This window comes from Chrysochloris asiatica, unplaced genomic scaffold, assembly GCF_000296735.1.
Source record: "Chrysochloris asiatica unplaced genomic scaffold, ChrAsi1.0 scaffold00085, whole genome shotgun sequence".
Lineage (NCBI taxonomy): Eukaryota > Metazoa > Chordata > Mammalia > Afrosoricida > Chrysochloridae > Chrysochloris > Chrysochloris asiatica.
Genome location: NW_006408603.1, coordinates 1,584,295 through 1,596,271, shown reverse-complemented (window position 1 = coordinate 1,596,271; position 11,977 = coordinate 1,584,295). Strand labels below are relative to the sequence as shown.

Sequence of the window (11,977 nt, the reverse complement as noted above, 5' to 3'; positions counted from 1 at the left end):
CAAATTGCTTGTCCAGGAAACATCAAGGCAAGTGGTCGGGTCCCCTTAATGCAAACCCCCTTCCAAGACTAAGACTCAACGGAAATACGCGCCCTAAATGGTGACCACACGCATCGCTGATAGGGGGAAGTGGGAAAAAAAAGCAGCAATGAAGTGGCAAGCTAAGCCCTACAATGTTCAGTGGGCTTCTGTGGACCCAGATGGGGACCTGGTTGGCCAGCATTGCGGGGGAGACCTGGGGACTCCTGGGCCCAGAGTCAGCGGCGTGGCCACAAAGGACTGGAGTGGAGAGTGAAGCTACCAGCTGATAGGAAAAGAGGGCATATACGCACAAGAACACCCACACTTGCAGATGGTACCCATGTGACCTGGTCCCGATGAACGGATGATCAGAACTCAACCAGAAGAGGAGGGGAAAAAAAAAAAAAAGAGTGATCTGAGACAATTTGATGAACTTGATCTACACCTATGAATGCAGTAACCCAAAAGAGGTAACAAACCCTCACAGCAAGAAACATTCCCACACCCTCCACACACAGAGTAGACAGAGGTGGGCAACTTGGACACTGGATACCCAGATGGGGGGGAGGGACCACAAAGGCAAGAAGTAACTGGCTTACAAGCTTTCAAGAGGGAACCTAGAGCTAGGGGGCATGGAGGAAGGCAGAATCTCCAGTGAATACTACCCAATCTGTCTAGGTGGAGCTGATGAAATGAAATGCAGAAGGGTCACATGTGATACAATAGTGAATGATTGTTATCAGGACTGATTGTGAGGGTTGGAAATGTAAAGGTAGATGTTTGGTAGCAAGGAAGGGAGTTATTAACTTTCCAGTCTAGGAGCGGAGGTCTCTGGGGCCATCAGCGGAGAAGAGCTGAGGGCGGAACCCTACCCAGAGCAGCATCAAGGCCCGAGGTGGAGGCAGAGACGATGACATGGAGTGAAGAAGCGGATGGGGACTTTGGATCCAGAGAGAGGGACTGTGAAGAACTGGGGGGGGGGGGGCAGGTTTATAGCGTATACCCTTTGGTTGGTTGATGATGCATGGAGGGGATTGGAACCATGGCAATGAGACAATGTACGATAGAATGAATGTAGAACTAAAGTTCTCTCATGTAAAATATCATATAATTCACAATAAAACATGAAAAAAATATTCACTGCAAAGTCTCACAGATCTCACAGACAATATTTATGTTTGATTATGCAGTATAATAGGGTAAAGGATACAACTTCAGGAGTAACAGGTCACCATTCAGGAATAACAAAATACTGATCAGAACTGAAGAACAACATGATTCAACTCAAGAGAAAGTCAGAAAATAGGCACGCCAGTATGGTCTACTAGGGTCCCTGCCCATAACCCTCCCCCTTCACCAACCAGATCAGCTCTAAACAAGATCCACAAGAGCTCTCTCTCTCTCTCAAGGCAACACTCTCTCCAACTGCTCTCCTCTCAATCAGGACAGCTCTGCTCTAGGGTTCCAGAGCTTTTATAACCAGTCCTGTGCCATTAGGCAAGTCACCTTGTCAATTATAAGGGGGCCTTGTTAATTGTAAGAAGGACTTCCCTCTTGTTATTACAAGGGGGGGTTGCTTGTTAATTACCAAGGGTATGTTCCTTGCCAATTACCAGAATAATCAATCCTTAGAGGTCCACAGTTACTTAGGGGAAAATTTCCTAAGTTGTTTTTTCCAAAACTCCAGGGCAAAAGGCCACATAAGGGCACTCATTACCACACAGTAGCAGAACTCAAAGTAACCTACTCCCAATTTCGTTCATCCTAACCATCACGCTTTCTCAGGTACGCCCTACTACAAAGATAACCTCTCCTCTAACAGTTCATTTGAGAATGTGTCCTGCTGCATCAACACAAATTTGCATCTTTAAAATATATTATACATTTATTCATATTTACTATTGGTAGCTATTGCAACAAGTTGAAATAGTATTCCTACTCCCCACAAAAATCACAAAGTACTTTTAAAAGCTCACTAGTACTCTTAGATCCAACAGTAGACTAGTTCATTTTTATTTTCCAAATATTCCAACAGTAACTCAGTCGCTTGAAAAAATTAAATGTACGTTTCTCCCAGTATGCTAAGCACCACAGCACTGGCATCAGAATTACCTGAGGTATTGTTGAAAATGCAGATTCCTGAAGTCAAACCCAAACCAACTGAATCTGTCTCTGAAGAAGTTCCCAAATGAACAATTTAATAAGATCTACAGGTGACTCACTGAGTCCTGGCGAGGTGCTGTGAGTTAATGTGCTGGACTGCAAAGTCAGTTTGAACCACAAGGCTAGCAGTTCAAGCTCACCAGCTGCTCCTCAGAAATCCTGTACAAGATCTGTACTATGGGTTAAAACTGACACTACTGCACTTAACAACAACCAGTGACTGTTCATGAATCTGGTAGGTTACAGGTTGGGTTGCTAACTGCAAGGCCAACAATTCAAATCCATCAGCAGCTTCACAGGAGAAAGATGAGGCTTTCTACCCCCTTAAAAATGTGTAACCTCAGAAACTGAATGCAGGGTCGCCATGAGTCAGAACCAACTCCATGGCATTGAGCACAACCACCACAAGTGATTCTTATTCATTAAAAGGCTATTTACTGAGCTTTTACTCTATGATGTTGTTGTTGTTAAGTGCTGTTGAGTCAGTTCCAACTCATAGTGACCCCGTATAGTCTAATGGAAAATGAGACAAACAAACATTCTAGATTTTAAATGTACTATGGGAAAAGGAAAAAAGACAAAGTGGTATGCTAGAAAGTGACCCAGAGAACGTACTTAAACATAAGCAGTCTATGAAGGACTTTGAGGAGATGACATTTGAGCTCAGGGGCTTAGTTATCTAGTCCTGCTGTAGCAGAAATACAGTGGATGGCTTTAACACACGAACTTATTTTCTCAAAGTTTAGGAGGCTGAAGTCCAAATTCAGGGCATCAGCTCTAGGGCAAGGCTTCCTCTGTCAGTTCTGTAGAAAGGTCCTTGTCTCTTCAGCTTCTATTCTTTGGCTCCGAGGTGATAATATGGTGTGGCATCTATCTTCCCCCATCTTTGGTTCTCTTGCTTGCTTGTTTAATCTCTTTTATATCTCAAGATACGGACTTAAACACATCCTATACGAATCATATCTTATTAACATCCCAAAAATAATCCATCGCCAAATGGCATTATAACCACAGGTCTTGTTGTTGTTAAGAATGTGGAGTCTTTTCCAACTCACAGCGACCCTGTATATGGTTTCCGAGGAATGGCTGGTGGGTTTAAACCGCCAACCTTGCAGTTCAAACCAGCCTTGCATTATCCTGTAGTACCACACCAGACTCTAAACCACAGACATGCTGCTGCTGTTAAGTGCTGTTGGGTTGGTTCCAACCCATAGCAACCCTGTACAGAGTTTCCTAGGAGGGTCTAGTGAGCTTGAACCGCCAACCTTGCAGTTCAAACCAACTTTGCAGTACAGCGCATTAACCCACAGCACCACACAAGCTTAGAAGTTAGGATTTACAAGACATTTTGGAGAAACACAATTCAACACGTTAAAAAAAAAAAAAAAAAAATGGCCCTTTACTGAAGAACTGTAACTTCAAAGCTCAATGTGCATAAGAATTGGATGGAAGACTTGTTAAAACAGACTGCTGATCAGAGGTCTTTAAGTGGAACCCAAGAATTTGTATTTCTAGCAAGATCCCAGGTGATGCTGATGCTATTCCTGCTCATCCAGAAACCACATTTGAGAACCATCAGTCTAGGAGGAACAGCTAGAGCATGTGAATCAATTTGGTGTGTTAGAGGAACAGAAAATGGCAGTTAGGTGGGCGAGTAATAATCTCCCTGCTATTGCAGAATCAGGTCCCCGGGTGGTACAAACATTTGACTACTAGCCTAGAGGTTGGCAGTTTAAACCCATCCAGCAGCATCATTAAAGATAGACCTGGTGATGTACTTCCATAGAGATTACAACCGAGAAAACCTTATGGAGTAGTTCTGTTCTGTAGTACACACTGAGTCATCATGGGTCAGAATCAACTCAACAGCACATGTTTGGTCTTATTGTCGTAGAACCACTTGAGATGATGAATTAAACTACCAGCTATGGCCTTCCAAACCAGAGATTAAATAACAGGTTAATCAATAATACTAAGCACTAGTGGTAATGCATTTTTTCACATTCATTATTTTATTTGACTTAGTAAAGATTAAGAAAAACTAAGGATACACAGGCATTAACTTCTTGTCAAGCAAAAACTGTGAGCCCTAACTGTAAATCCACTATTCTTTCCAACATAGGACACTCACTTTTTTAAAGTGCAAACCTAAAGACATATATCATAGATCTAATCATGTCCCCCAGGTGTACGTGTTAACTTGGCTGGACCATGATACTCAGTGGTTTGGCAGTTATGTAATGATCCCTCAAGATGTGATCTGATATAAGCCAATCCACTGTAAAAGGATTAAGGGTGGGATGCAATACCCTTAATTCTGTCAGAGCCCTGACCTGATCTAAGTGGACTTTCCCTGGGGTATTGCTTCAACGCCTTTTATCTTTCAAGAGATAAAGGAGAGACAAGCCAGTCTCTGTGCAATGACCTACTACGATCAAGAAAAAAGATCTGGGAGCAGAGCACATCCTCTGGGCCCAAGTCCCTGCATTGTGAAACTCCAAGACTCTGCCTGGTAAGAGAAGGATCTTCTCCCAGAGATGACAGAAAAAGAAAGCCTTTCCCTGGAGCTGGTGCCCTAAATTTGGACTTCTAGCCTCCTAAAAGTCCTGGTGTGCACTAGACTGCAAAGTCAGTTTGAACAACAAGGTCAGTGCTTCAAACCCAGAAGTCATTCCTCTGAAACCCTATACAGAGTGACCATGAGTCGGGACCAACTCAATGGCATTAACAACAACAAAGTTAACTACAAGGTTAGCAGTTCAAACCCACCATTTGCTCCCTGGAAACCCTACACAGAGTTGCTATGTACACTTAACAACAATGACAAGCCTCCTACACTGTAAAAAAAAAAAAAAAAAGTCCAGGTATGGCGCTGTAGGATAAGCAGTGCACTTCTAAACAGTCCAGACTTCAAACTCCCCAGCTGTTCCTTGTAAAGCCTAAACAGGGTCACTTTGAGTCAGAACCCTCTTAACAGCACAAACTGTGAAAATAAATATGTTAGTTAAAGCCATTTGTATATATGGGAGTCCTGGTGTGGTGCTGTGGGTTAATGAATCAGACTGGAAAGTTGTTTGAACTGCAAGGTCAGTGGTTCAAGCTCACCAGCTGCTCCTTGGAAAACCTACACAGGGGTGCTATGGGTCGGGATTGACTCAACGGCACCTAACAACAACTTGTATATATGAGGGGGATTTCAAAGAATTAGTGGAAAACTTTAAATTTCATTTTCCTCAAACTTTTTGAAGCTCTCTTGTATAGGTGTTAACACTGACAAATTATTTTTTAGTTTCTAAATTCCTTGTCTAAAAGGCAAGAAGTGACTGGCTTATAAGCTTTCAAGAGGGAACCTAGATCCAGAAGGCTTGGAAGAAGATAGACTCTCCACTGAGTAGTTTCCAATCTGACTAGGTGGGGCTGATGAAAGGAGATGTGGATAGGTCTCTCGTAATACAGCAGTGAATAATTGTTATCAGGACTGCTTTCGAGGGCTAAAAATGTAAAGGCAGATGTTTTGTAGCAAGGAGGGGAGTGATTAACTTTGCAGTCTAGGAGTGGAGGTCCCTGGGACCATCATGGGAGAAGAGCGGAGAGCGGGACCCTACCAAGAGAAGCAGTGACACACAGAGATAGAGGCAGAGATGATGACATGGAAAGATGGAGCAGCTGGGGACTTTAAACCCAGAGACGGAGAGGGGCTGTGTGCTGATGACTGGGAGGCAGGCTTGTAGTGTATACCCTTTGGTAGGTTGATGATGTGTGGAGGGGATTGTAACCATGGCAATAAAACGATATATGATAGGATGAATGTAAAACTAATGTTCTCCCATGTAAACTATCACATAGTTCACAAAACATTAAAAAAAAAAAAAAAAAAGGATGAAGAACAGAGAACCAATTTCAAAACCTTGCTCTCTCAATCATATAAATCAAATCAAACTTTCATCTTGTGTTTCATTAAATCTCATTTAATCCAGGTTCCCACAGGAGCACAGAATCCCACGTGTTTTATTATACTCCTGAGAAAAGATCAGTTATTATCCTATATATCCCTATTATCACTAGGATCTTCCTCCATCAAGGAATATTAAAAGTACCATGGACTGTCAGAAGAACAAATAAATCTGTGTTGGAAGAAGTACAGCCAGAATGCTCCTTAGAAGTCAGGAAGGCCGGACTTCATCTCTCATACTTTAGACATATGATCAGAAGGAAGTCCTTGGAGAAGGAAATCCTACTTGGTAAAGTGGACAGTCCATGAAAAAAAGGAAGACCCCAATGAGATGGATTAACATATTGGCAGTAGCAAAGGGCTCAAACATAATGACAATTACTTGTAATTCAAAATCCAAAAAGCTTTGAAATTTTCAAGTTTTTTTCCACAAATTTGCAACAAAATCCACCTTGGATTGCAGCTGTAGGATCAGCACTGGACTGCCAACCACAAGGTCGGCAGTTCAAACCCACCAGTTGCTCCTCAAAAACCCTATACAGGACCACTATGAGTCAGAACCAACTTGACGGCACTTAACAACAACAATTTCTATCATGGAGTTCTGATGTGGCACTGTAGAATAAACACTGAACTGCTAACCACAAGGTTGGCAATTCACACCTACTTTCCATTTCTCAGAAACCCTGAGTCGGAACTGACACGACTGCACTTACTAACAACAACAATTTTGAGTCCTGGTATAGCACTTAAGGATACGCATTTGGCCATAAGGTCAGTTTGAACCCCAAGGTTGCTGGTTCAAACCCACCAGCCACTCCTCTTCAGAAACCCTATATAGGGTCACTACGAGTTGGACCTGACTCAACAACAATTTACTGTCTACAAGTCCCTGGGTGGCTGAAATGATTTGCACTTCACTACTAATTTACTAATGAGCTCTTGGTAGCGTAGTGGTTACGAATCGGGCTGCGAACCGCAAGGTCAGCAGTTCGAAACTACCAGCTGTTCTGCAGGAGAAAGATGAGGCTTTCTGCTCCCACAAAGATTGACAGCCTCAAAAACCCTGTACAGGGTCGCTATGAGTCGGAACCGATTCCACGGCACATAACCACCACCAACCACTAATTTACTGATTTACTAATTGAAGAATGGCAATTAGAACCCATAGAGTGCCACAACAGAAGAAAAGTCTGGCAATCTGTTTGCATAAAAATTACAGGGAAAAATGTCAGCATGTGCCCAAAAAATTTTGAAGGCAGGAAATAACAAATAGAAACTAGCAACTCATGGAGAAAATGGGAAGAGCACTGTTGCACTGAGGAAATTGCAACTAATGTCACAAAACAAAATGTGTATAAATTGCTGAAAGGTACACAATTTGCTCTGAAATTTTCCACCCATGCTGCAGTAAAATGTTAAAAACAACAAAAAAATATAGAGAGAGATTTGACACATTGAACACTAAAGACCAAAGACCAGACAGACAAGTTATGGAATGACATCAAGATCATACACAAAGAAAAGATAATTTACAAGACAGGAAAGAAAACAGACCAAAATGAGCATCAGATGAGACTCTTAAAACTTGCTCTCAAATATAAAGTGACTTATACAACGAAGTAAGGAGCTCTGGTAGCATAGTGGTTACGAATCTAGCTGCTAACCTCAGGGTCAGCAGTTTGAAACTACCAGCTGTTCCACGGAAGATGAGGTTTTCTGCTCCCATAAAGATTTACAGCCTTGGAAACCCTGTACTGGGTCGCTAGGAGTCAGAACCGACTCCACAGCACATAACAACTATAAAGCAATGAAGTAAGAAGTAAACCAGCGGAACAGAAGATTACAAAGGGCAACTAGAGAAGACAAAGTATTATAATGAAATGCGCAAAGACCAGACTGGGTGTCAGAATACTAAAAGGGAGGAACACAACTGCCATGTCTCAAATTAAGAGAGCTAAAGAAAAAATTCAAACCCTAATTTAAAGTACTAAATGAGTCTACAGGCAAAATAATGGGCAATGCAGAAAGCATCAAAAGATGGAGACAAAGTCACTGTTACAAAAAAAATTGGCCAAAGTTCAGCCATTTCTGAAGGCAGTGTATGATCAAGACCTAATACAGGAAGAAGTCCAAGCTGCACTGCAGACACTGGTGAAAAAATATTTAAGAACTGACAGAATATCAATTGAGATGTTTCAACAAATGGATGCAAAGCTAAACATACTCACTCATCTATGCCAAGAAACTTAGAAAGTGGTAACTTGATCAAGCGACTGAAGAGATTCATATTTGTGTAAAATTTGACTTTTACAAGTTTTTTCTTCAGGTTTGTTTTATTTTTTCATTACAATGATTGTAATCCCCTCCATATACCATCAGTTAAAAGTATTTCTCTCTATCCACTTTGGCTTTTTAAAAAACAAACACACAAAAGAACCCACTCAGGCATATATAATAATTTACATCTCCAAAGGGCACATTCTGCAAATCTGCTCCTGGCCACCAGCTCTTAGTCCCTCTCTTCTTAATCCATGAATCTAGAGTCCTCAGCCGCTTCCCCTCTCCATGCCCCCATTTCTGCCTCATTCTCTGGCATCGCTGCTTCTCTGGATAAGGTCCCGCATTCTGCTTGTGCATTCCTCTCTTGATGGTCCTAGGGTCCTCTGTTTCTGGACTGTAAGATTAACCACACCCCTTTTTTTGTTACAAAACTTCTACCTTTACAATTGTGACAGTCACGATTAGTCGTGATAACAATTATTCACTACTGAAGCTTATGAATCTTATCCCCATCTCTTTTCACCAGACCCATCTAGACAAGATGACAGCTATTCAGTGGGGACTCTTTCTTTCCCCCCATACTCTTAAACTAAGCTCCCTCTTGAAACCTTGTAAGCCTGTCACTTCGTGCCTTTATTGCCCCCTCATTTTAGGTAGCCAATGTCTAAGTTGCCCATCCCTATCTACCCTGTGTACAGAGCAGATAGCATTGATACTTGATTTGAAGACTCTTTCCCTCTTTGTTGGTATTTAGAGTAACTACCGCTCTGAGTATAGATCAGGTTCATCATGAAGATGCATCATTTGTCACTGTAGCTGTTCCAGTCTGCTTGTCCTTTCTAGTGGGAACATCTCACCTCATAAGGTTCTAGATGGGACTCAGGATTCCACCTAATGTCCTATATTCTGTAAAGACTTTGCACGAGGCCTATTTCACTAGGCAAGTTGTGGAACCCCTTTTAGGTATTCCAAATAAATTTTTAAAAAGTAAAATTTTGCTATAAAGATCACAATTTGAAGTCCTGGTGTGGCGCTGTGGGTTAGTGCGCTGGACTGCAAATTGAGTTTGAACCACAAGGTCAGAGGTTCAAACTCAGCAGACACTCCTCAGAAATCCTATACAGGGTCACTGTGGGTCAGAACTGCCTCGACAGCACTTAACAACAACATAAGGCAGTTCTAGCCTGTCCTCTAGGGTTCTTATGAGTTCAAATTGATTTAACACAACAGTTATAATGCTATCCTGATTTGCAAACTGTATGTGAAATAAACATCCATTTCTTAATAAATAAATAAAAAGATTACAGCCAAGAGAATCCTATGGAGTCAACTCAACAATTTGTTATCTATTCATCCCATTAGCATGTTATTTATATTTTTCAGTATAGAAATATTAATGTGTTTAATCCACAACTTCCAACCAGTTCATTCTGGTTCAACCCCTGCCGAAAAATGCATTTCCACCCCAGATATACTGAATCCGAATCTACAATTTAACAAGATCCCTGGGTGATTCTTATGTATGCATAAGAGTCTCACCAGATCTATCAGAATCACCAAGGGACCTTGTTAAAATGTAGAATCTGATTCAGTATATCTGGCTATGTTAATTTCCTATGGAGAATTAAAATAAGAGATTTACCACACACACACACACACACACACACACACACACACAAAAAGCTCTCACCTTCACAACACATCTAATAATCCTTCAATCCATCTTGATTTCCATCAGTCACCTTACATGTTCCTTGTTGCTGTTAAGTGCCCTACAGTAGATTTGGACTCAGAGACCCTGTATAGGGTTTCCAAGAAGTGACTGGTGGATTTGAACTGCCAAATGTGGTTAGCAGTCCATAATTTATCCTACAGCGCCAATCAAGATTCCACATGTCCCTTAGTTCCAGGGATATGGACACATACCCTGACTGGACCCTTTTATCTTATGAGCTACTTACCCTTTAAGAAACCTACTCAAGGGTTTTCTCTTGAAGTTTTCATCCAACTCAGCACCCACAACCACTGTCTCAAGCAGTATGTTATGTGTGTTTCCTCTATTAAAAACTACCAAAGTGCTCCTCCATGAATATTTTATTCAATCTTAGCACATAACACCAGAAAGACTTCGTTGTTTTTAAGTGCCCTTGAGTCGATTCTGACTCTTAGCGACCCTGTATACTAGAGGCTCAGTAATATACATGAACTGAAACAAACTCATGCTCAGCTTTCTCTAAATCCCTATCTCCTGCAAAGTTCATTTCTCCTTCACCCCCTCAAACCTGGGGATTTTTCCTTCTAACTTTCAGGTGCCTCACCGCTCTAATCCCATGCCCACTTACAATTAGTTACTAATAACAACAAACTAACTGCCATATTTCATTAGTAACGATTATTCATTTTACACATTTTATTTCAAACCATTCTGTCAATAACCCTGCTAGGCAAGTATTCTTCCTTGTCAATGCCATCTCAAAATTACTTTCTACCAGAATGCCTTCTCTTGGCCCAGACTCTCCAATACCCTCCTTTCTTCTCAATTTAATCTTGGTCCTTCTCCCCTAAGTACCAGGCCAAGTGCCTTCCTCCAGGCAAGCTCCCCTCATAGTCGGTCTCCTATTCCCTCCCTTCCCGGGACCCTCCCACCCAAAACGCTTGTCTACAACCGGTTTCCCGAGACCTCTTGTCTCACAGTCCGGGTCCACTCGCTCCCGAATCAGCGCCCAGTCTGAGTCCACGCCTTCCCGGCCCGGGGAGCCCGCACATCACAAATCTCCCTCGCAGCCCGTGTCCCCTCCCCCAGTCTCTCTCCGCCGGAACCCCTCCCTGCACTCGCCCCGCATCTCAGGCGATTCAGCTTCTCTGCAAACCTTCCCAGGGGCCGGATCTTTCACCTCTCAGACCCCTCCGTGTGGCGTGGGTCAGAGCAACCCGGGGCCCGAGCACCTACGTCCCCAGATCCTGGTCAGCTCCGTAAATCTCCTGCGGCCCAGACCTCGAGCAGGGCCTCCCGCTCACCTTGCTGGATGTCGCCGTTGCTGACCCCCGGGATGGGCACGCTGAGCTGGCGCTCCGGCTCGGGCAGACAACGCAAGCAGAAGGAGTGGAGACAGGGCAGCAGCTTGGGCTCCGCCTCACGCCGGCTCTGCAGGCTCTGCTGACACACGGCGCAGGTGTCCAGGAGCGAAGCCGGCGGTGCAGGCGGCGGCCCAGACGAGGGACCCGGAGCGGGAGCCGAGGCTGAAGCTGGGGCCGGCGTCGAACCCGTTCCCCCGGGAACTCCGGGGCCCCCTGAGGCCGCAGGGGCTGAGGCAGTCGGGGCCGAGCCCGAGGAGGCCGCGGCCACCCCCCCGTTGTCGGGCCCAGCAGCGTCGCTCTCCGCGCCGGCCTTGCCGCCTTCCTCCTCCTCCTCCTCCACAAGCACCGCGGCGAGAGGCGGCTCCGCCTCCAACGCCGCGGGCCCGGCGGCTCCGGCAGTTACCGGCGCGCTACCGCTGCCCCCGCCACCGCTCTCAGCCTCGCCGCCGCCTTTGTTTTCCGCCATGTTTTCCTCTTTGA

The 11,977-nt window shown here is 43.8% G+C and overlaps 1 protein-coding gene across 2 annotated transcripts in view; it reads right to left on the bottom strand.

The window, feature by feature from the left end:
• TRIM33 (tripartite motif containing 33) overlaps positions 1-11,971 on the bottom strand; it is a 150,456-nt gene extending 138,485 nt beyond the window's left edge. For both annotated transcript variants that reach the window (XM_006865884.1, XM_006865885.1), the window contains exon 1: positions 11,438-11,971. In XM_006865884.1, the coding sequence (XP_006865946.1) occupies positions 11,438-11,963 (526 nt within the window). In that variant the 5' untranslated portion in view covers positions 11,964-11,971. The remainder of the gene's footprint in view (positions 1-11,437) is intronic.
• Positions 11,972-11,977: the final 6 nt, after the last annotated feature.